This window comes from Psittacula echo (assembly GCF_963264785.1).
Source record: "Psittacula echo genome assembly, chromosome: 5".
Lineage (NCBI taxonomy): Eukaryota > Metazoa > Chordata > Aves > Psittaciformes > Psittacidae > Psittacula > Psittacula echo.
The window spans coordinates 73,076,932-73,101,802 of record NC_137739.1 but is presented as its reverse complement, the minus strand read 5'-3'; the positions used below and the strand labels follow the sequence as shown (position 1 = coordinate 73,101,802).

Genomic DNA, 24,871 nt, shown 5'->3' with positions numbered 1-24,871 from the left:
TGGAGTGGGAGGGGTGCAGGTCAGCTTGACCCCTCAGGCATGTGTGAGAAATGCTGTGAAGGGGAAAGTGCTGTTGCTGTTATTTCCCTGACTTTCTAGCATGTTCTTGCAGCTCATCAGCCAGGAGCCAAACCCAGGGGTACAGTATGAGTACTACCTGCCTGTGCAAGAACAGGCCTCGGGCTACAGCTGGAGCTACGGTTCCTGGAGTGAGTGCAGCTCTGAATGCGGAGGAGGTAATGGGACAGGATCAGGTCTCTGGGGCTGGCTGCCACACTGAAGACAGTGTGCTGCCCTCTGCAGCTGCATCCCAGCAGTCTGTCTCCTGCTGGCAGACAGCACAGGTATCTGCAGGTGGCAAATAAGATTTGGTCAAGGGAAGGTCACACATGGAGTCACAACAGTACTGCCTCTCTTGCCTTGTCCTATCTTATTTTCATTGCCCTAATCCATAGACTTGTTACTAGGGTCTGTTTTGGTTTGGTTCATTTTTCTTCAGTTCTTTATGTCCTTCTCAGGCTTTTTCAACTGCTTAAGATGTCCCCTCCAAACTGGCCTGGCCTACATAACTGAATCACATCATCACCTTTTCCATTAATAAAGTTATGGATTTTAACCTAAAAAAGAAAAAAAACCCCACAAAACCCACAAAAAACCAACCAAACAAGCAAACAAAACAACAAACCAACCCCAAACCAGAACCAAAACACCAAAACAAAAAAACCCAGAAAACCAACAAATCTCTCCAGCTGACTCGTAAATAGAGTTCCTATCAGCCTCTTCTGGTCTTACATGCTAATGGCCGTTTCAACAGTTTTTGCCATATTGTGGCTGTAGGTGCTGATATTGTCTTTGCCTGGGCACTCTTATCCTGTAGGAAGCATGGACAGTTGCAAGTTTTTCTCCTGTATCCAGTCTTCATAAGACTGACCTGAGTCTAACAGGAGACTCCCAGCTCTGCTGCTATATACTGCACACATCATGCAGGGTTTCTTGTTGAAATCCTGGATAGGATGCTTCCTTTGTGAGTATAAATCCATAAAACAACAGGAAAATGCTCCTCAGCTATGCAGAACTATTCTGGCTCTCTTGTCCTTCCAGAGGACTCCTGGAAGGAGCTGGGGAAGCATCATTTGTACATATAGTGACAAACCAAGATCTGCATGGGACTGTCTTTCCAGGCTCGCTGGAGCAGGTGTGGATTCTGCACTACTTGAGAAACTTGTCTTGCCACACCAGCACATTGCAAACCTGCTTTTGGGTGGCCTGTGTTGATCAAGGTACTCTTTTGCTTCTCCTTTAGGTTTCCAATCCCGCTTGGTGTTTTGTACCATAGACAATGAAATTTATCCAGACTATATGTGCAGGAATAAACCACAACCAGACAATAACCGGACATGTGGCCATCAGACTTGTCCCCAGACAAAACGGTAAGATTTTCTTTCTTCTTCTGGACTCTGACTTCTTCCTGAGGTGCTTTTGGAACCAAGAAATAGAATAACCCTCTCACTTCTCCACTTCTCCTGGCCTCCAGTGGGCTTCTCTCTAGGGAGCTGTTTCACTTCTTAGAGAATCATAGAATCATAGAAAATATCATAGAATCAGAGAAAGCCCAAGACAAGGCTGCTGATGATAACACTGTGATGAGCACTGAACACTTTCTTTCTCTGTGCACAAGGAAAGGGCTTAATACATCCTATGTTCATTTTATGGACCAGTTAAATTTGCTTTCCAGAGTAGGATTGTGGAGGACAGTCTTCTAGCTCATGTAGGAGATAAGAAAGAGATTCTCTGGGTTTTGTTCTTGTTGTGGTTTAAGCCCAGCCGGCAACTCAAGAACCACGCAGCTGCTTGCTCGCTCCCCACTTTCTTCCTCCCCCTGCTCACAGAGGGATGGGGAAGAGAATCGGAAGAATGTAACTCCCACGGGTTGAGATAAGAACAGTCCAGTAAATAAGGTATAACACAAATCACTACTGCTGCCACCAATAATAATGATGATAAGGGACATAACAAGGGAAGAGAATACAATCGCTCACCACCCGCCAATCGATACCCAGCCCAACCTGAGCAGTGATCTAGCCCTTCTGGGTAACTGCCCCCAGTTTATATTCTGGGCATGATGTGCTGTGGTATAGAATACCCCTTTGGCTAGTTTGGGTCAGGTGTCCTGTCTCTGCTTCCTCCCGGCTTCCCCTCCTCCCTGGCAGAGCATGAGACTCACAAAGTCCTTGGTCAGAGTGAGCGTTACTTAGCAACGACTAAAAACATCGGTGTTATCAGCGCTGTTCCCAGGGTGAAAGTCAAAAACACAGCACTGCACCAGCTACTAAGAAAGAGAAAATTGACTGCTACTGCTGAACCCAGGACAGTTCTCTTCAACTGGAGCCTAGAAAAACAGTAGGAGGTCGGGGCTGGTGTCATTTTATATAATTTCTGCATTTCAGTGTCTTTGCTCTAAGAAAGGGATGAATCCTAGAATCTTTTCATTCACCAGCATTTTCAAACCCCTTTACCCAGCCTTTTCCACCCTTGCTGATATAGCTTTACTTGCTATATAGAGGCTTCACTTGCCTCTCACATGGGCATCCAGAGCTGTGATCAGCTGTATCTGGTGGGTGCAGTGGAAGTCTGTGAGTACTGTTGTGGGTGAGGGGGCACTTGGAAACCTGTGGGCATTTCTGAATACATGGCAGCCTGTAGGTACTTGCTTTAAATTCTTTAAATCCTTTGTTCTGTGTATAAAGGACTTCTTACATCTATCTGCCGCAAGCCTGGAGTCACAGCGGAGCACGGAGCTCTCAGATGAAGAGGTAACAAGAAGGAGATTACAGGGAGCACAAGAAGGCAGCCACTGTCTTCTGCTCTCCACCTAGCTGCCCGGCAAAGATGGCTTTCCTCTTTGGCACTGGTGGTAGCAGTGGGTGGTGCTTTGCTTTGGATTCTTGGCAATGAAAATGACGGTGGAGGGTGCTGAATGGCAGCCTTGCTTAGGTGTTTGTGCGTGCTGCTGGTAACTTGATTCTTGTGGGACTCAGAAGGGGACAGTTTCTTCATAGCTTTTGGATGCTTATCCTGATAACTGTTGGGTTGAGGTTTATTTCTGGAATCAAGGTAAAGAGGTGAAGAGGTGTTAATTTTTGAGTTATCAAGATAAATATAAGAACAGAAAGGAGCAGAGAGCATGATGGACTGGGCAATGGAAACATTGGCCAGCATGCCATAGCAAAGACTTCAGGGTTTCTAAAAAGCTCTTGTTTCTTTGGCATGGGCCCTATAGCAAGCAGGAAAGTCCCCATAAACTGTGATGAGTACAAGGACGTGACAGATTCAATACTTATGTACAATGAGATATGATAAGTAAAAAAGATCAAAAGACAGCAGTTATCCCCCAGTAAGACACTAAATCATGCAGGACTTGCAATTATTTGCCATCTGACGAGGGTCCCAGCCTTACAGCTGACCTTGTCTTACAAAGGAAATGAAACAAATGTCAAGAAAAGAAATTGGAAGAAGCTGTAGATGAATGTTCCTGGTTAGTTTCTAAAAGGGTACATTCACTTTACAAGAGGTAGAATTCCATTTGGGAGGGGGAGTTTATTCCCTCTGGAGTTTCTGAAAAATCTTGATCAAAGCATTTGTTTTGAGCCCTGAAACCACACTGCTCTAAGTGGCATCTACTTGCTGTAGCTGTTCCCTTTCCAATGGGAACATCTTATTTTATAGCAAAGGCCATTCGTTTCTGGGCTGCTATTTGCATCTTTAGCAAGAAAGAAGTGTATCTTAAGAAGATGAACATGGCTGAGTCTGCTGTGGAGTTTCTGGCAGCGGATGAATGTGAATTGGCTGGGTGAAACTCATTGGACGAGTGGTGAGGGCAGACCAGGGAAGCAGCTGGAAAGCTCAGGGAGAAAACATGAACTGCCTTCACTCCACGGCTGGGGCTCACCCAGCTGCAAGGGGAGATCACAGCTGACAAGCACATCACCATGATGCTCCTCCTCTGCCACCAGTGCTTTTTGACTGCACAGCAAGCTGGAACTGGAGTTAAACAAAATGTTCCCGAATCCAGGCCATGTAAGGTGTGCTCTCAGCTACCTAGGCAGCACTGAGACATGGAAATGGACAAGGGCAGGGATTTTAGCATCCAAACAGATTTTGTGGACATCCCTCCTTCCATTAGCAAGGGTGTATCATTTCTGTGGCAGCTCCAGCAACCAAACACAGGATAAAATCTATAATGTTTTGGGAGTTTTTGTGTGTGCTGCTGCTAGAGAATTTGGCTGATGGGAGGAATAAACCAGCTTTCTACAGGCTGTCAGGGGAAAGTTCACAAGCGCTTCTGAGAGTGTCTGGCATGGCTTGCAGGCAGAGTGAGGCCTTGGCTTGATTTTACTGTTTCTGATAGTGGCAGGAGCGTAACGGGGGGTTAGCCTGGTGTGTGTTGCTTTTCTTTTAGCTGATCTGGATTGTTTTCTGTGTTTTCTTTCTTTTTCTTTGATGTTCCATTCCAGGCACAATTTTTTTGCAGGCATCAGGATACCAAAAGCCAGGGAGAAAAATCTTCCCCCTCTGGGAGAGCTCTGCACTTCCAAAGAAACAAGTGTTTTGTACTGGGGATTTGTCTCTGAATCGGGACTCAGGCTTTGCATTGCCAATTAAGCTGGGTAGCACTCGGTCAAATGGGAACTCGCCTCTGACTCTGTTCTGCAAAGGGAATTTTTCCCTGTCTGATTACAACAGGAACATGGCACTGATCTCCCCTGTGTTTCTGAGGGGTTTAGCTGGGCTTACATTTTTGTTTTGCTTGATTCTGTGACCTGCAGGTGGAAAACAGGGGAGTGGGGACCCTGCTCGGCTACCTGTGGTGGGGGCACCCAGACTCGCTCTGTTTACTGTGTGGCATTTGACGGTCAGAGCTCCCAAGGGGTGGTGGATAACGCTGAGTGCATGGCCTTCGCACAGCAGCCTCGCGGCAGTCAGCCCTGCAACATGAGGCAATGTGCGACCTGGAGCACGGGGCCCTGGTCAGAGGTGAGTTTGTGTGTGTGTGTGTGTGTGTGTGTGTGTGTGTGTAAGTAACTGCCCTTGGCACCTTGGAAGACCTGCCAAAGCTTGGGCATAAAGAGCCAGGCTCCTTTTCTAGGACTGTAAAAAGTGTGTGTCCCTGGATAAGTGGTGTGCAGGGGTACAGGACTTGTCCCTGCAGTCCTCTAATAGGCTTTTCCAGCTGGCTAGCAGCTATGTCCTCCTATAAACACATACGTGTTCCTCAAAACTGTGCATGCCCCTGCACCTCTGGTCCTTTTATTGTATGTTCTCTCTTCTCTGGTCTGCCAGTCCTTTCCCCAGTCCTGTGTTTTTACCAGATCCACCAGACATGGCACTGGCTGAGTTTCTGAGACAGGCCTGGTGAAGGCAGAGGGCAGGCATGAGAGCTGCTGTCCAGCAGCTGATGATGTGCAATAAACTCCCTCCTCCACAAAACAAAAGCTCATGGCTACTGTCTGTGCTGTTTATTTCCATGCATGTTGCAGCCTCAGCGTTACTAGCCCTGGGCAGCAGTACTGCAATCACAACAGTTGGTAAGCAAGATACTCTTGAAACTCTGGTGACCTGCTGTCTACTGTGTGTCCATGCAGGGCTTTTCCAAACACAGCTGTGTGGTCCATTTTTGATGCCTTTTGTGAGTTTATATCTCCAGGAGAGGAAACTGTTCAAACTGTGAGTGCTCAGTGCTGCCAGGCAGGCATTTAGGAGGCATCTTATGTTCCAAAGGCTTAGAAAGTAAAGGTAGTCTCTACCCAATCCCTAAAGCACAAGAGAATTTTCTTCTTTGAAGGATATGCATGCTTGCAACATTTGACTTAATGATCTTGTGGTGGTACTTTGAATGGTGCAGCAGAATAAAATGCAACTTTGAGGCATGATACAGGCTGTATATCATAGACTCATATATATATATATACACACACACATAGACTGTAAATTCTTTTTTTACCTTCCCTCCATTGTGGGATGTGAAGTGTGAATCCTGAGATGACTTCCTGGTTTTGTAGTAAGGGTGCTGTTCAGGGAAGGCACCATGTGTCCTGTTCTTACAAACTGATCTCTAAGTTATTCATGCCAGGGTTCTCAAAAGCAACTGTTTCATATACTTTCAGAGATAAAAGGTCACTCTAGTAAATGAGTGGCTGGAGCTCAGCTGGGAAGCTCATCTAAAGTAATTCGGACTGTCCCCAAGTTAATGCTGTCTGTAAAAGACCTTGGTAATTCATGGAAAAGTAGGCTGGATTCCAAGAAACATCACTGTGAATTTAAGAGGGCATTGAAAATGTCACAAGCCACTTGCTAGTACAGAAGTTGTGTCACAGCTACACACCATAAAAATGGAGCACAGGGTCTTCAGGCAGAAGACGTGAGCAAAGAAGAACCTAATCTTTACATCTTCCTTTTAATTCTTTACCTTGATCTGATTGTAACCAAAAGTAAATAACATGAGGTTCCAGGTATTTCCTGCCTTTTATTCTTTTTGATGTATTCTGCAGTATTGACACTTTCTTTTTTCCAAAATCATTCTCCATGGCTTCTCTGGTACAGATCAAAATAAATGATATGACTAGGCCAAAATCATCCAGTGAGCTCCAGATCTCCCAGACCCTATCTACCATGCCTTATTGTCTGTTCTATAGCATAAACAACTACTCTGCTAACTCCCATCCTGAAGATGATTTTAATGATGGTTGATTGTTTCAGGCAGCCTCAGAATGGCGCTCTGCCCTAGTGTTAGAGAGCACAGCCTGGAAGTGCAAGTGGAAACCAGGTGCTTCCTTGTAATTGTTTGGCCCCTTTCTGCAGTGCTCAGCTAGCTGTGGGGAAGGGGTCCAGACCCGGACTGTCACCTGCAGAACACAGCAGGGCTCTCAGGCTCAGGACTTTGCTTGCCTAATGGAGCCAAAGCCGTCGGCCACCCAGCCCTGCCTTAAGGAGAACTGCATCCAAGAAATTGGTTGGCACGTTGGAGACTGGGGTCTGGTGAGCATCACACTTCCACGGTTCAGAAATAACTGATTGTATTGCTGTTTCCTTGCAAACAGGCTTTGATCCGTGCAGTCTGCACACTGGTTGAGGCTGAGAGCATGTACTGCTTCCTTACCAGTCCCTCGGCTCACATTTGCGTTGTAACTGGCACTAGTAATGCTCCAGTTAATCTGCCGCCTGCTTTGTGTGCAGCTGCTACAAAAATAAACCCTTCTGATGGGGGGGATTATAGTTTCAGTGACAGTGGCAAAATGCAGCCAATAAGCTGAAACAATAATCCACCCTTGCTGCTGATTCCCAGTTCTTCACTCCATTGCTGTGAATAGCAGAACAGCTCTTTGCGTAACTATGACCGGGCTTCAGGGACCGGTCATTGCGCACGGTGATATGGCTTAAGGTACATTTTTGTAATAGTTCAGGTAAATTGTGCTTCAGCTGGATTACTCTTGTCTTTGTGGAGGAAGCCAGACTGTGTTCAACTTAGGAAAAGTGCTGCAGGAAGGAGATAGGGGTAGATCAAATGCATCAGGTGACTTCCAAACACGCTTTTCCCCTTCTGTGCTAGCCAGACTCAGCTTGCTCTGAGTTAAGACACGTTACATCTCTTGGCCCATGAGATATGGGCCAAGTTTTAATAATAGCTAAAGAACTTGCATGCCTTAATCTGATCTTTCTCGGGCCCTGGCTTTCTGATATCAGAAGGGCTCCTATCTGCATCTGAATAAGAGAGAGAAATACTCTCCCAGTGTTTGTAGAGCTTGCCACCAACAGTTGGCTTACACAGACACCTTATCCTCTTCCATTCCCTGAGGTGCTGCTCATTTCTCCCTCTTCATCTACAGCTTTCAGTGAAAGGAACTCTAGGTAGCTCCTTACAAGAAAGCCAGCAGTTTGCTTTCCCATAGTAAACTGTTGTTCTTGAAACCATAGCTCAAAACTGACCTTCTCACAGCTGGCGGATCCCCATAGTATTCAGATGCCTTCAGGCCAGGCTGAAGCAATTCACTCCAGCTTACTGCCACACCATTGTGTGTAGCAGCAGCTCATCCAGATGTTACAGGCTGAGCACAGCTCAGAGCCTAATGCTTCAGGGCTGGGTGCAACATTTGGTAAAATGGTTTAAAGGATGGTTTTCTAATTGTTCAGATGAATCCAGCTGAAATACTGTTTGCTGTGTGTTGGTGGAGGATGCTGTGCTCAGCCTGCAGCCAATCATGCAGCTGTTCCACTCTTCTGATCTGTGGGGTTTCTGCATTCAGCCTCTACTGCCTGCTCACCTGTCTTGTCTCTGTGCCCAAGTGTTCCAAGAGCTGCAATTCAGGTATCCGAACGCGCCAAGTGATCTGTGCTGACGGCGACTCCAAATTCTACAGTCCTGAGACATGCAAAGCCATCCAGCCGCAGAAACCAGCCACCCTGGGTAGCTGCAACATGCAGCCCTGCTACCTGCCACAGCGTGAGTGGTACTGCTGCACACCTCGCTTTTCCTAAGATGCTTTTGTTTAGGAGTAGAAATTCCCAGCTCTGCGCCAACTCATGTTCTCAGCTTCTTGCCTGCCTGGGCATTTATGTTTTGTGCACATAACCAGAGTCCCAGTACCTGTGCTGTTGAAATGTATGTAAGACAACATTCATGTGTGTCCATTTTGAATTCAGTATTCTCTGATGGCTCTGTCCCAGTGTGTGCTGCACACTTACCCCAGTCATGAAGGATGGCAACCTGGGCAGGCTCAGTAACTAAAAGCTATATCCAGGTCTCCTCCCTCTGTGGAGCAGCTATAAAGGGCACAACTGCTTAGAAGATTTTGCTTGCCGTCTGTGTCCAGCCTTCATGCCAGAGCGGAAATGCAGACATTTGTCTGCCTGCCCATTGCAGGTCAATGTCCTGACAATCCAATTGAATCCAATTGCTGCTCAGCAGCTGTTCCAGAAGAAAGAAACATTTTCATCAACTTTAGTCTCCTGTTGATTCCTGAATGCATTTGCAATTATTAGAACATATGGCTGGACTAACTACACTCATTTTGTGTACTTCTCTCTTTGCAGAGGTCCCCAGTATGCAGGACACTATGGGATACGATGTCACTCGCCAGTCCTTGCTGACACGTTACAACCCAAACAGCCCTGCCACAGGTTTGGAAGAATTTTGTTAGTCTGGGTTTTTGATGATGGTGGACCCTGAAATAGGCTGTGGTTGGGGAAGGTTCCTGCTTTTCTTCATTTATTCTTTTCATGGACTTCTAGAAATTCAAGGAGCCAGGGACAAAGTGTAGATTCTTTTACACAAATAGTGAGCAGTATTTGAATCTGACCATACAGAAGACTCTGTACAGTATATATAGATGCCAGGTTCTGGCACCATGACTCCAGTGCTGGCTGAGAGAAATGCTGCCCAAAGCAGACCATAGGAATAAGAAAGGATGATGTGATGGCACCACAGTAATGTGGCAGGTGGTTTCTCATGGGACAGCAGAAAGAATGGTCAGTGCAGTGAGCAAAGACTGGGGGAAGGGGGAGGAACAGGCAGAAGGCACATTCAGGTACATTCGGATGCAGAAAAGCCTGCCCTGTAGCCTTGGGCAAGTAAAAAAGAGCAGAGCTGAGGAAAACTGACTGGATTTTTATGCTCACCTGTATGCTGTAAGGAGTTCTCTCCCCAGATCCTGGTGATGAAAGGATGCTCCCTGGGAGCTCCATGATCCATGGTACTTCTGGAAATCACCACATCCCATCCACCAAGGACCGTGGCATCAACTTGTTGCCTGTTCGCTGGGAATCCCAGTCACACTCCTTGGGTTCCCATCAGCTCAGCTTCTCTCAGGGCCTCACTGCAGGGACTGGCTCTCAGTACTGTCATCAGAGCCCACATGGCTGCTGTCCAGATGGGCACACTCCAGCCTCAGGCCCTTTGGGGAGAGGTTGCCCCTTCAGCACCTGTCACCAAAACAGGTAACTGGAATATATATGCCTGAGCAGGGAGGCATTGCCTTCCCTGGGGCTTGCTGAAATTTTGCCTTTACTTGAACTGGGCAAGTCAGGTATTGCTGCAGCCCTTCTGCCTTCTCCCGTAGGTATGGATGCTGTCCTGATGGAGTATCGGCTGCCCAGGGTCCTAACAACATGGGATGCCCACAATATTACCATGATGTTCAAGCGAGCAGAAATCAGCCTACTGCGCCCACTCCAACAGTAAGTACAAAAACTGTTTGTGTCTTAGGAGTCCATGAGAGATGAAGATTCAGATTTTACTCCAGTGGCTCACATTGTGGGTTTCTGCTGTGCTTCATCTCTGCCAGTAGAGAACCAGTACTTCATGCATGGCATGAAGCCCTTTGTCCAACTTTGCCCTTGTGCAGTCTGAGGCATCCACCTGTGATTGTCTGTAAGCAGGGGACAGAATGGGAGGTTGGGAGATGTCTGAGAAGTAGATGACCATCCTGTGTAGGACTGATTGAACAATCCTGAGCAATCAAATTTCTGTTGGACAGAATCTTGCCATCCAGTTTCTAGGAGGAAGAAAAGGGAAAAACATGGCCACTATTAATTGCTTTTGTCAACTCTGCAGATTAATTGAGGGCAAAATAGTCAGAGAGGTGATTCCTCTTACAGCTGGGGTGCTTGGTGGTGCCAGCTAAAAAAACCTGGCCTGCAGCTGGTCTGGTTAGGTCTGTCTTGCAGAGAAGTGCAGCCCTGGCTCCATGGCTGACAGCCACATTTCCCACCCCTTCCCAGCATGGAAGCCTCTAGGAGGCAAACAAACAGATAGAGGTTCCTCTAACAGCTGGCCTTCTGCAGTCGACAGCTTGGGCACGGTGCCTTGCATGTGCTACTGTCTTCATGTATGCATGATAACTTTTGGCTTTCAATTCCTATCTCTAAGGCAAGCCAAGCCTTGTCCCAGCAGCACCCGTCGGGCGAGTGCCGCAGTTCCATGTACGGCTGCTGTTTTGACAATATTGCTTCAGCTTCAGGTCCTCAAGGGGAAGGATGTCTCAATAGGCCCAACTACCGTAAGTGATGCTTTAGCTTCTTGGCTTAGAAACATGGGAAGAGTCCTACAGAATCCATGGAAGCTCTGCTCTCTGTAAAATGTAGTAAATTATCTTTTCAAAAAGATATTCTACCTGGTGGCTGGGGCAGGGGAAACTTGGGGGAAGTGTAGAAAAGCAGCCAGGTGGTTCAGTTCTGTCAGCCACTGCAGAAATTCTTGTTGTCCTCTGCTGATAATTGGACAGAATTGTGTTTGTGTGATCTCAGTCAACCTGTAGGACTCCTGGGGAGCTGTTTGCCCTTGAGAAGACACCCTGGTGCAGCCTGGAGTGCTCCAAGTTCGTTACCGGGGTTTGAGAGAAGTAGGAATCTAAGGAATCAGGACTGTGCCCAGCCTCTGGACAACCCATGGACAAGGCTGGAATGAGAGATACACCTAAGGATGGAGATGTTACTCAGGGCTGCAGGGATGGTTTTAACCACCAGAGTTCAATACAGTGCCTGCTGTACTACGAGGGCACTAGAGCTGCTGGGCAAAAGCATCTCTGCTCCTTTAGTTCCCAGCCGTATCCTCTGCAGGCACATTGCTGCTGCATCACCTTGCTGTTTTGCTGCAGCACAGAGATTGCTTCATAGCAAGCCCTGTGGGGCTGCCTTGGGGAAAGGGTAAGCTCTCTCGATCCTCTCTGCTCAGCCACAGCTTGGCAAAGGACCTCCCAGCTCCCTGCATTTGTGTTTGTCAGCATGTGGCTGTGATACCTGTGACTCAAGAGCCCAGGACTCGGTTTGTGGACACACTGGGGTGTGGTCCTTTTTATATCAATGTGTGGAGGGGTATTCTGTAATGCATGAGGCTTCACAACTGGGTCTAATCCATTTGCTTTGTGGGCTGGAAATGTGCAAACAGTAGCCACATGCCCCTTGCAGGACAGGAAGCCCCAGAGCCAACCTTGCAGCTGCAGGATTCCCCAAGAAAGGCCATAAAGCGTCCATCTGTATCTAGATTTAGAAATGTCTGAGGTTGGTTTTCCTTCCACCAGTGGCAGAACTGGGGCAGAAAGAAACATGTGAGCAGCCGCCCAATTTCAAAGCAGGGCTGGGAGCCAAACCTGGGTGTCTTTATTTTCCCACCTGCCCTCTGCCCACAAGGTCCATCAGATCATCAGGATAGGTGGCTTGAAGCACCTGGACCTTTGTGCTTCATGACCCTCACATCTCCCTCTCTTCTGCTGTTTTTGGTAGCATATCCTGTAACATGCCTGCTGCCCAGTGCCCATGGCCCCTGCTCGAACTGGACCACTCGCTGGTACTTTGTGGCTGTTGTTGGCAAGTGCAACCGGTTTTGGTATGGAGGTTGTCATGGCAATAAAAACAGTTTTGCTTCAGAGGAGGAGTGCATGACAGCGTGCCATGACTCTGCAGGGGTCAGTCCTCTGAAGCACCAGCCCTCTTCTGGCACAGGAGCCCTGCAACACCAGCGCACCAGCTCCCATTCTCATACAGGGGATGCTCGGGGTCAGCAGCAGCCATCCCTGAGAGAGTCTGCAAGTCGCAGCCAAGAAGGAAGAGCTTCACCCCCCGTGCAAGACAGACACAGACAGGACAGTCAGAGAACTGAGGTGCTGACAGAGTCTTTGCCAAGGACTGGTGTGCTGGAGAGCCAGCGCTGGCGCACCCAGCAAAGCAGACTGGACAGCCTGAGCCTGCGGCACTTGTGGGAAACAGCAGTACCTGGGCCCTCGGAGAGGCAGAGGAGCAGTGGCGAGCAGGAGCTGCCCCAGGAAGGCAGGCAGTGGCAGAAGGCTTTTGGAGCAGATGTTTCCATCACAGAGGGATTTAGGTACCACGCGCCTGCAGACGCCTTCCCAGTGCGGGCTCTGCACAGGTGATGATGTGTTTATTATATTTCTTTTCCTGTTCTGCCAGCTCTTTATGGAGCACCAGTGCAGCTTCCTCTGGAGTGGAAGTGTTGCACCAGCTGGGACCAGCTCACTAGGAACACTGTGCAAGGGATTGGCTATACGTAGAATCATATAATTGATTCTATGCATGTGGCCCTTCGGTGTAAATCACGTTATTCAGGCCCTGGAGATACCTGCTGTCCCTTTCTTTGCACTGGAAGTATGGTGTGTGAAAAGACTGCAGGATCCTGGGGTCTTTGTCTGGGGCGCATTCTTACACTGTAAATGAGAATCCATAGGTTTCTCTTGTTCTGACCAACACATTTAGCTGACTCTCTGACTTCAGAGCCTTTACCTCAGCACTGCATGGAGCAGCAGTGGGTTGTTCTAGGGAAGACTTTTCAAATGCAGAGTTTGGGTCAGGATCCAGACAACATACCCTGAAAATCAGGAGTATGTAAAGTGAAATCTAATTGTATCTGCACTGGATCTGTGTCTGTCTACTGAGCTGAACCTAGTTTCTTCAGAACAGAGGGGTTGTAGGACTCTTCCTGCAGATACTGTAGCATTCGGTCTGTTCAGAGCAGCTTCTGCCATGCAGGGTAGGGCTCCTGTTGCCTGGTGCATCTGCTCTGAGCTGAATAACTTAGCCAGTCCTGCTTTGCCCTGTGGCTGTGATTCATCCAGAGTCACATTAGAGGACTCAGAGGAGAGGAGAGCAGCAGTGGTGCCAATGGAATCACTTTCTTTTTCAGAACCATCCTGGAAGAAGCCAGTCCCTCTCTTGTGGCAGTAGCTGTGGGGCAAAACGTCCAGCTGATCTGCAGGGCAAGCATGTCCCCCTTCTCCAGAGTGGAGTGGATGAAGGATGGCAGACCGGTCTCCTCTGACAGGTTAGCTCAGCTCCCTTTGTTGGAGAGCAGATGGGCTTCCAGTAACTCAGAGTTCCTGTGGATGGAAGTTTCTGGCACTCCCATCTAAGATAAAATTTTAGTCTGTTTCCAGCAACAGTTTGGATCCAGACATTCATATTGTGTTAAGAAAACCACAGTTAAGAAAAGCCCAGTTACTCTTTTTTGTTTGCAGATGATTGCTGGGACTCAAGCTCCTGCCTGAAAGGGCAGTTTGCCTGCTCATGGAGAGGGTTGCTGAAAGCAGTTCCCTGTTTTTCCATCTCAGTTTCCTCTCTATTCCTGACCTGTTTTCTGTTGCAGTTATTTCCCCTGCCTCTGACACCTCTGTAGTCAACAAGGTTTTGTATTTCTCTAACGTGGGGAGGGCACTGCATGGTGATGGTTTATGTAAGATCAGCATGAAGGGCTGCTCTATCTTGGGCAGACGCTGTCCCTGCCCAGGCAGAGCCTGTTAATCCTTGCTCCTGTTGCAGGCACACCTACCAGTCTGACAGCTCCTTAGTGATCAGCCTTGTCAAGCCAGAGGATGCTGGGACTTACACATGCCTCATTTCTGACGGGAGGACAGAGACCCGGCAGATTCAGTTACAGATCATAGGTGACTTATCTTCCACTTACAACTAAAGAGGTAGCTCAGGGCTCCTCGTTAATGGTTATTGACAACAGGAGCAATAAAGCCAGCTGCAGGAGCAGACTTCCTCCACTGCCACACTGTGCTAGCGGTGTTGTTCCCTCCACGCAGTGGTGTCCCACAAGCTGTCAAAGCAATCGGTCTCCTCCACTGTAGGGGTGCCACAAGGGAGTGTAGAGGCAGCAGGGCTTCTTTTTGTGTTGTCTCTTGATAAAGCCCTAAGCCTCAAAGCACTTGCCCCCCAGCAGTGCCACCCCACAACTGCGGTTGTGGCTTGCCTGTAACCTGCCCATTTCCAGCACAGTGAGCGTCTTCCTCTCTGACAGCCATCAGCTGCATCCTGATCCCAGAAAGGAAACCCCAGAAGAAAGGCTTCCTGTATTTTCCTGGGCCCTCCATCTCGCACTGTAATGTGACCGCTTTACCATAGCTGCTTGTGCCGGTGCATTTATGTTGTGTGTTTGGCCCATACAGGTCCTGCTGGGTAACAAACAATTCCCTGTTCTTGTGTAAGAAAGAAAAACAAAAACAATATGAAAAACCAGTCTCAAAAGATGGGCCAGCAAAGCTTCCTGTAGTCTTCAATCTCTAAAGTATGCTTTGTCACAGCAGCGGCACATGGAGCAGAAAGCATAGTGGCCTAAGGGATGTTGCAACATGTTCACTGACAGAGGAGAGAAAGGAGTCTAAAACCGCTTGCCTGTAGGTCTGTGACTGTCATTAGCAGACAGTGCAGGTTTACTGCACTAGTCAGCCAGAAAACAGATGGCTGAAGGGCTCTTTGGCTTCAGTTCAGCAAGCTCTCCCAAGCTCATAGAAACCCTATGCAAGAGGTCACAGTAGGAAGTGTCATTTTACTCACAGATGGCATTTTATTTTGAATAGAGTACCAGAGCGCTGCTATGGCAGAGGTTGAGAGAGGTCAGGTCCTTCACAAGGAAAATCAGCAGCATCCGGAGCTATCCAGAGGCAGGAAGGTTGTACAGGGAGCCGGTTCCTCTGTGCATCAGCAATTCACATACAGGTAAGCGCACATACAGCAACAGTTTGTCCACCATGCCCAGCTGAGGAGCCATATGGTGTCTCTTCATGTAGAAAAGCTGAAGATTGGAAAGGTCCTGGGTCAGCGGTGTTCTGGGGCACGGCTGGGAAGCAAGCAATACTGAACTGCTGACAACAGGAAGGGGAGAAGATCCCAGTCACAAGCTACCTTCTGTCCTCCCCAAGGGTCTCTTGAAAGGGAGGCTGACAGCAAAGGAGCTGGTTCAAGCAAAAGTAGAAATATCAGGGCCAGCATCCTTAGCTGTTCAAGTTAGTGTAGGCAGAAAGAGAAACCTGTTCTGGAAAACAAGCAAAACAAATAAGAACTGCTTAACTAGCACAGAATAGGCAGAAATATGGATTAAAAAAGCTCCAGTGACTTGAGTCCCCATCCGTTTATTTTAAACATTTTGTGAACAAACCAGTTTGACTCCAAACTCTCTTCACGTACTGGATGGTGTGTTTTATGGCTTCTTGCATGGTTTTTTGGTGTTTGTAGGCCCCACAGAAATAAAAGGGCACAAATTATTTTTGCTCTAAATGCAGCATGTTGAGGCTCTGGGTTAAATGGAACCATGATCTGATCCTTCCCTTCTTTTGAGTTTACAACTTAAAACCCAGTCGATTTGCTGAACTCCTCAGCAGCCTCTTTAGCTGCTTCTGCCTAAAAGCAGAAAGAAGTGATTCATTCAATTAAGGCTCTTTGGTTTTGTTTTTTGAGATCAAGAATTCAGTTCAGAGAACGGGGGTGCAGGAGATGATGTTTTATTTCACTCTGGGAGCATTATGGTTTAGTTCCTTTCCAAGACGGTGTTTACCTGGGGTTGTAGGAGAACAAAGCGCATGAGGAGACAGGTGGTGCCAGAGCCTGACCTCAACCTTTCTGCTGCATGAAGTGAATGGCCAGCTCCTGGGCCTTGTGTGCCGTCAGGTGATTGCAGTGGGCTCTTCACCCCCCCCCCCCAAAATACCTGCTCAATTTTGTGTGCTTTTAAGCACCTTGGGGTAAGCTTGCTTGGTTCAGGACTTTGTACCATTTGCCATGTGCTCATGTTGCTAACGCTTCCTGGGCTATTATCTGGGGGGTGCTATAAAAACAGGGCTGCTGTCTCTAAGGGTTAAGCTGACTGGCAGGAGTGCAGCACCAAGTTGTGCTGAACTGGAGCAGGGTTAAATGGAGACTGCTCTTCTCTGAGTGTTGTGAGTGAATGCTAGCAACGGCAAGTACCAGAGCTCTGACAAGAGTGCGGAGACTGCTCTTTCCCATTGGAGGCAAAACAGAAGGCTTGTGATTGAAAAAGCCTTGTGCTGAAGGTCAAATGCCAAACAAGGGAGTTTGTGCAGCTTCTGTTGTGCTGGTGGACTTTTCAGGTTGAGGATGGACAAGAGCGGACCCTCAGTAGTGGAGGCCAACATTGGGGAGAGAGTCAGACTGCCCTGCACAGTGGAAGCATCGCCGGCTCTTACCATTGAATGGCAGAAAGATGGGCAGCCCCTCTCCTCTCCCAGGTGAGCTCCCCAGCAGCTTCACGGTTCCTACAGGCAGGTTCATGTGGAGGAGAGCCTCCTTCTACATTGCCTGCCCTGACTCTTCCCTGGCAGAATGGAGCTCCTGGCCATGCAGCTAAGGCCCATCCAGCTTTGTGCTGGCCAGCTTCCCCCGTTAGAGCCAGACCATACTGCTTGACTGCCCTAGCCTCATTCACAGATCAAAGTCTGCATTGAACCCTTGAGTGAACAGCTATGATACAGCATGTACAAGTGAGCCAAAGCTGAAATATGTTCATCTACAAGATTAGCAGAAATAGAACACACAGCAGGCAAATCTGCCAAAACCCAGCTGGCATGTGAGCCAGGACAGAGGTCCACGGCAGAGACGGAGCTCAGGGTGCTTGCAGTGAGCTGCCTCAGCTACTGGTGTTGCTGTCCTGCAGCTCCCCTCAGCCTCTGATCCCAAAACCCCACTCCAGCAGCAAACTTTCCCAGAGTCTAATCCCAACACTGGTGCTGGGATTTGAGAACTGATCTGCTGCTAGACCTTCACTCAGTATTACTACAAAGTTGTGCGCGCTGCTTAGCTTCAGCTCTGTGTCTGGAGTCCCATCGTGACCCAAGCACAGGCTGAGGAGCTTTCTTATTCTATTCCCCAGACACAGACAGCAGTCAGACGGGGCCTTGGTCATCAGCCGGGTCAGCTCTGAAGACGTCGGCTTCTTTACCTGCATTGCCTCAAATGGACCTGACCAGGAACAGCACCAGGTCCTGTTCAGACCTCTCGGTATGGGATGTGTTTAGGCAAGCGTGGCATGTTTGGACACACATGTGTCTGCACACAAGTGGGAAACAGGGAGGGCAGGTGAAGATGGTTTTCTTTTCTGGCTGTGCCTCTTGGCTTCTTACCTAATGGGTAACAGGCAGCTTGAGGGAAAGGGAAGAGTGAGTAGTGTTACCCAGTGGTAATCTGTGTGTGTCTAGTAGACCATGGTGCACCAGGCAGCTGGGAAGAGGAACAAATAGTACAGTAAGAATGACTCTCAGGGTCTTGTTTCTAGGACACTGGTCCCAAAATTGCTTCATCCTGCATATACGAGCAAGAGGAACTATGGGGATGGTTCTTCTGTGCGTGTGATGTGCTTGTACCCAGCTGGAGGAAAAAGCTCTTTGAGGCCACTGCTACTTGTGCTTGCTTGAGCCAAAGCCCTTAGGAAATCCACATTCCCTATAGCAACAGCATCATAGCTCCAAACATGCTATTTCAGGGCCTAGGGGTTTGTAGCTTATCATAGTATATGTTGGACTTTTCCCATGAGGGAATGCTCCTACTGCCTGGCATTGTCTTCTGTTAGTGATGATTTTCCTTCTGGTCTAGGAGAGCTGAGGATCACTGGTCTTCTGCCGAGCATCACGGTACCTGAGGGAGGGACTGCTCAGCTCCACTGCACAGTGACTGGCAACAATGTGAATATCAGGTGGTCCAGGTGAGCAAAAATGAGACAGAACTTCCCCTTCCTTCTCTTCTGAAACCTCATCACTTACCCTCCAAACAATAATACGAGATGCCTGCTAGGCAAGGGAGAGACCCATGGTTCTCAGCCCTAACTAGCATCACCTACACTTTCCTAAACAACTTGGCTGTTACCTCCAAATCCTGGGAAAGATGCCTGTGGAGTCACCAGACTCACGTTCCAGCCAAACCAGGAGAAAAGCAGATGTTAAGCTAAGCTTTCATGGAGTTCAGAAGGGCTCTGTGTTGGAAAGCTGGAAATATTACAATAGCAAAGACTAAAATGAGTAATCAGAGGGAGACCATTAGTTGGTCTTTATAAAACTCTCTCTGCCTAACCCGAACAAACATTTTAGCCCCCACAATAACAGTGACTCTTCTCCCAGTTCCCTGCTGCAATAGTTCTCTCCCTCTACTGTCAAGTGGGAGCAAAGGAGATTTTAAAGTGTTCTAACAAAGGCAAAGGAAAAGCTGTGTCCTCTTGGTGGTTTACACAGAAACCAAATTTGTGCAAGTGTACGGTCAGGGCTTTTTTTCCCCTATTTGAAAATAACCAGCTTTGTTTTGGAGCCCTGTTGCAAGGGATCCAGAGAGATGGATTGATAATTGTCTAAATCCTTGTACTCCATGGGATAGAACTGAAGTGGGCCATCTCACAAAGAGAGCTTTTCTTCCATATAGAAGTTTGGTGTTTGAGTTAGCAAAATGATGCAAGTTTCAGAGCCTGAATGAAACCCTTTTCAGTTAAACAAATTTCATTTCCTTGGTAACTAGGAGTCCATAATTCAGGCAGTTTTGCTGCTGGGCACAGAGTATTCCAGGAGGAACAGAACAGACATAATCGTGCTGGTATTTTAAATGTATTTTTTTTAAAAGCAAGCTTTTAAGGGAGAGGAAAGAGCGAACATTGCTCACTGCCCTGTATGTTCCTCAAGCAATATGCACTGCTATCAGTGCCAGCCAAATAAGCATTGCCAGACCACAACCCGGAGAGAGGAAAGGCACCCTGGATTTGCTCTTAGTTCCTCAAGCCTCAAAAATGTGTAATAGCGGAAGGGGCAATGCCTTTATACAGAGCACACAGCCAGCTGCCTCCCACAGAGCCAGTGGCCAATGGACGCAGACTCACTTGGGCTTGTGTAAATATAGAATCACAGAATCATAGAATAGTTAGGGTTGGAAAGGACCTTAAGATCATCTAGTTCCAAACCCCCTGCCATGGGCAGGGACACCCCACACTAAACTATGACACCCAAGGCCTCATCCAACCTGGCCTTGAACGCTGCCAGGGATGGAGCATTCACAACCTCCCTGGGCAACCCATTCCAGTGCCTCACCACCCTCTCAGTAAAGAATTTCTTCCTTAGATCCAATCTAAACTTCCCCTGTTTATCCAATTGTAGAGCTCGGTCATGGCAAAAGGATTTTTTTCCCTTCTTGCTGAATTTGTAAAACTTCACTCCTTTCACAGAGCCTCAGCTCCCAAACTGCAGAGAGCTCCTCTGGCCACATGGGTGGGAATAGTGACACAAAATGATTTTTGCCACAGGAACGGGGTCCCCATGCGGGCAGATGGGCATCACATCCACCTGTCCCAGGATGGAAGCCTGATCATCAGCAATGTTCAAGAGGCTGATGAGGGAGCCTATACATGCAGCGCCTATAGCAGCAGCAACTCCGTCAGTGCCAGCACAGAGGTGAAGGTGCTGAGGAGCCAGCCTAGCTGTGAGTACAACCTGCTCCCCCTGCTTCTCTCAGCATAGTGACTGCTTCTTGATGCTATTATAAGTCTGCCCATTGACGTGCCCATCCACCACTGACCTCGGGCTTTGTGGAGCAGCAGGAGCTGCTGGGCTCTGCTTCCCATGGAGCCCTGCTTTCCTGGGGCAGAAAAACAGGACAGCAGAAATGCTTCCCCCCAACACACATGCATGAGAGTGCTGGGAGCTTAATTAACTTCCCAAGGCCTAAATGTCATAGTTGGTTGACCAAAAAGTTGGCTGCAAGATTAGTATTTGGACTCTGGATGCCATCCAGCTGGCTTTATACAGGGTGTAGAGTGGTCTCTCCTCAGGAGATCAGCCCCAGAAACTGCATTCTCCTCCTGTATCTCACCAGATGTCAGTTTCTCTCAACATCCTTGATGTTGGGCCAAATTTAAAACAACACCCTTAGAACTGCCAGGGTGGAGAAAGCAGGAACATGCCCTGGGAAACGAAACCTGAGGATAAGCTCTGGCAGTGTATGTACAGCTTCTTCACCTTTCGCTTGGCTGCAGCTACTGTGAATCGCATTGTGGACCTGAGCAGTGAGTGCGTGGACCAGCCCCACCTTGCCAACTGTGACCTGATCCTGCAGGCCCAGCTCTGCAGCAACGAGTACTACTCCAGCTTCTGCTGTGCTAGCTGCTCTCGCTCCCAACCACGGGCCAGCCCTCCTCGTCACCACGGGTGAAAGACACTCTGTGGCCACATCAAATACAGGTGACCTATTGTGAGGCTGCATGTCTGAACTCTGTCCTCTTCCTGCATCAGACTGTTCTGGCAGCTCTGCCAGACTGGAAAAGCTCAAGAGGGTGAACTGAATGACGGGTAGGGAGTGTGACTGTTCAAAGGTGGGAGAGCCACCACTCTCAAGTTTATTGTAAACTTCTCTTTTCCCCACTGTATGGCTTGCTGTAGCTAATCCATTTCTTCACTTAAGAATAGTTGCTTTTGTTCAGAGAACAAGATGCTATTGGGAACATAAGGATGCTGTGACTTTAGAAAAGGCACATAACCAGCATAAAAGAGGGAAAGAACAGTTCTTCATGCAAGCAAGAGAGAAGTGCTCTTAAAGGAAATAAGCTCTGAAGTGTTTGATGATGGGTCTGAACTGTCCTAACCAAACCACTAATGAGTGATGAGCATTTCTAATGGTGGGGAGCATTTACCATCTAAATGCAAAGGACGCTGCCCATGAGAAACAGCTTGATGGATATCAAATTAGTGTTCATGTCCTTTGAGATTACTAGCTCTAGGGATGCCATGTTACTGGAGCTGTTTTATTCCAGCAAACCTTAGACAAATTTCTAGTTGGGTCAGTTCTACTTGACTGTAATCAGGAGTGTAATATAGAAGCAATGATTCACAAAAAGCTTTAAGTCAAAATAGAAGTATACTTTTAAACCCTTCTCAAATGTTAGGGGTAATTCAGATGAATATACCAACACCGTTATCTGTTCTTAGATGCTGCAGTTTAAATATCACTCGCCCTACGAAGGCTCAGCAGATAATTTTAGGTTTCTTTCAGAGCCAGAATTGTGCTCTTGAATTTACTGCAAAGCTGGACTCAGTGGTAGCGTTGCACGGAGTTTCAGCTTGGGGAGTTGAATAATATGCAGATTGAAAGAAATATATGTAGGGTTATTTGACATGCTGGAATAAAACTCCCACTGATCCATTCTAGTCTCAGGTAAGTCCAGGCAAGCCTGGCTCTGCATGGGGCCTGGGCTGATTGCTTCTGCTATGGGCTAGCAAGTGAGGACTTCCAGATGCAGAGCAGTTGTAGCTGAAAAGCATCCTTTGTTTCAAGACAAAGGCTGAGTGGCAGAGAGAGCATGCATATGAGGCACCAAAAGTCTCCAGCATTAAGGAGTGTGAGTGAGGAGGTGAGATATATCATGATTTGTTAGACCAGGAAAGGCTGCTGGATGTGTTCAGTATCTCAAAATGGAATTATTTTTGAGCAAAAGCCTTTTTTACAGCTTGAAAATTGCCTCCCCAGGCTCGACCACCTACAGCTGGTGTAAACGCTAAATCCAGTAAATCAGTTCAGATGCACCTAAAAATAAGAATTACTAACCTCATGATTGAACTGTCTTCATTCAGCACAGGTGTGGCTTCAGGGTTGGACACACTGCTTTAAGATGTGAACAAACTGCAAGCCTAAAAGCAATCCAGTAAAGGAGCAAGAGCTGATGGTCATGCAGCTATTTGGGGGTGGGTCTTTCTGTGGCCTTGTAAGAGTCCGCTTGCTAAAAAAAGACAGAAATACTGATTATATAGTTAAGACTCTCTAATTTGATTAGTGAAAATGTCCTCTGCTGTAATTCACAGGTGCTACAGCTGATATTGTCAACGTCAAACCTTACACTATAGAACAATAAGATGGTCCTGAGGATTTCCAGTTGTCTTTTTACATAATTTTGCATTTAGTATCTCAGACCAGCATCTTTTTGTGTGGGTATGTGATATTTTTGTATATAGCATGACTTTGCCTTTTGAGACCAGACGCTAACCAATCACAGACACTGTGAATTCCAGTCTTAGTGGAGCCCTCCCAGTTCACCTGTGGCAGGCACAGAGGGTGGTCAAGCTCTGGACCTGCTCAGGAGCATGGTTAGAAATTAACTGTGGTTGTATCAGACCCTTTCGTCCCAAAATAAGCAGTCACATCTATAATATCGCTTTCCATGCCAGAGGCTCTATTTTTAGAATACTTAAATATCCTGTGTGATCAGCTTCCCTTTAAGTAGTATGGTTACTCAGAATGTGTCCAGGGAATGCTTTCTCAAGACTCACATGGGCTTTAACAGTCCACTGTATGCTGATGGGCAGGACTTTGACACTGAAGATGCTTTGGTTAATGAATGTTTACTCTGACCTCTTTCCAGCTGATAACTGTGGTAGTAAGGATGTAGTGGAAGACATGCAGCTCACCACTTTATGTACATACCATCACTGTAATAGTTAACTAAAGGCTCTTTTTGTATTTCTTCTATTTGACTTTATGCTTTTTCCCCTCTGTGTAACAGTCAGGCACTTAACTGCCTGACTGTTTACTCTTTTTGAGAATCAAGATGTGGATCTTCTTCCCTAAACAATGGATTGTAGGAAGGTCCCATCCCCTTCACTGTTACCTCCAGGACAGGGAAGGGTGTAGCTATCCTGGGGTATTTTCAGCTGATCTTGGGGCAGGGCTGTGAAAGATAGGGAACAAATAGAGTAAGCTATACACGGTTTCTTTCCTAGTATAAATGTCTACAAATATTTGCTTCTTTTTTTTTGGGGAAAAAAAAAAAAAAAAAAAAAAGCATTGGTACTAACTCAGACACCCCAGGGAGTGTTGGACATGGCTATTCACATCCTACTGAAAACAGGTGAGAATCTGTAAAGAAAAGAAGTCTCAGTTTTCTAGACCACATTACAGTGAAAATCACTGTACTGGCCTGGAAATGGAAACTGCTGGCAAGCTCAAATGCTAGGGCCAAACAAAGGGAGCATTTCTTCTCCTTCAGGTTACCAAGTCTGAGTTTTCCTTGTGTCTAAACTGGCATGGTACACATAAGAATGTAGTAAGCACCAGTCCCACTAACAAGGTAGATACCAGCTCACTGGAAGAACAGAAAAGGAGTGAAAATACATTGTCTTCTCATATGGCTTATAGGATCTTCACTCATTTTAGTATCAGGAGAAAGAAGAAGTGAATTTTCCTTTCCCCCCTTTTTGAATGTATCTTCATATTTGTCTCTATAAATAGTCAGTTAGAAAACCCAGAATCTGATGTTTTCAGTAAAGCCCTCCCTTTTAGTTCACCAGGATATTTGCAAATTCAGTCTTAAAGTTAAAGGTAACCTAACATGGTGTAAAACCAGAAGAGATGTTAAGATGAAATGATTAAGCTTCTAGGTTGGCAAGCAGAGCTCAACTACATTCACCTAGTAACACAGAAAATACCCAGAAGGGAAAATGTGGACAACTGAGTGGGGCTGGGAAATAAAGCTTTCACAGACAGTGCTTCTACCACCAACATTTATTTCTGTTAAAGCAGATTATAAATCATCAGTACAAATATATATAACTTACATTTGCTTGTAAGGCCAAAGTTTAAAAGTAAAGTTAAAATGAGATGGTTTCCACAAGTCACCAGAGGCAGAACCTGGACCAGCTGCAGCCTTAACCACAAGGTTTCACAAATCAGTGGGGAAAAAAAATAAAACCAAAGTTAAAAACTCCTAAGATCCATTGACAGACAAACATAAAATGGTTCCCAGGTAGCCCCAGGATGTAGATATGGTTACAGTAAGTTGTCACAGTAGTGTTAGAACCAATAGATTAAGACAAAGAAACTGCAGCAATACATGAAAGGAAAAAACCCATACTATATATAAGATGTAGCCCAATTCCGATAAACCCCAGTAAGTTTTCCCCATGGTTTTTGGTTTTCAAACCATGACAATACTGTTCTTTAATTTTCTTTCTTTAAAACTACAATATAATGACTTACTGGTCATGATTGTTGTTGCAATATGCTACTTACAATGAACAGATACAAGAACAAGCTAAAGCCCCTTTTTCCACCCCCCAAT

General features: G+C 47.0%; 1 protein-coding gene across 1 annotated transcript in view; it reads left to right on the top strand.

Annotated features, from left to right (window-relative positions):
• Positions 1–20,976, top strand: part of PAPLN (papilin, proteoglycan like sulfated glycoprotein) — a gene marked incomplete at both ends in the record, with an annotated part of 39,660 nt that extends 18,684 nt beyond the window's left edge. Inside the window, 19 exons of the mRNA XM_080618255.1 lie at positions 113–236; positions 1,304–1,430; positions 2,748–2,813; positions 4,827–5,034; positions 6,859–7,035; positions 8,341–8,497; positions 9,088–9,174; positions 9,702–9,990; positions 10,113–10,230; positions 10,922–11,051; positions 12,274–12,916; positions 13,688–13,825; positions 14,320–14,444; positions 15,363–15,501; positions 16,890–17,027; positions 17,669–17,796; positions 18,388–18,496; positions 20,072–20,247; positions 20,801–20,976. Coding sequence (XP_080474381.1) covers positions 113–236; positions 1,304–1,430; positions 2,748–2,813; positions 4,827–5,034; positions 6,859–7,035; positions 8,341–8,497; positions 9,088–9,174; positions 9,702–9,990; positions 10,113–10,230; positions 10,922–11,051; positions 12,274–12,916; positions 13,688–13,825; positions 14,320–14,444; positions 15,363–15,501; positions 16,890–17,027; positions 17,669–17,796; positions 18,388–18,496; positions 20,072–20,247; positions 20,801–20,976 — 3,255 coding nt within the window. The remainder of the gene's footprint in view (positions 1–112; positions 237–1,303; positions 1,431–2,747; positions 2,814–4,826; positions 5,035–6,858; positions 7,036–8,340; positions 8,498–9,087; positions 9,175–9,701; positions 9,991–10,112; positions 10,231–10,921; positions 11,052–12,273; positions 12,917–13,687; positions 13,826–14,319; positions 14,445–15,362; positions 15,502–16,889; positions 17,028–17,668; positions 17,797–18,387; positions 18,497–20,071; positions 20,248–20,800) is intronic.
• Between the last annotated feature and the right edge of the window lie 3,895 nt (positions 20,977–24,871).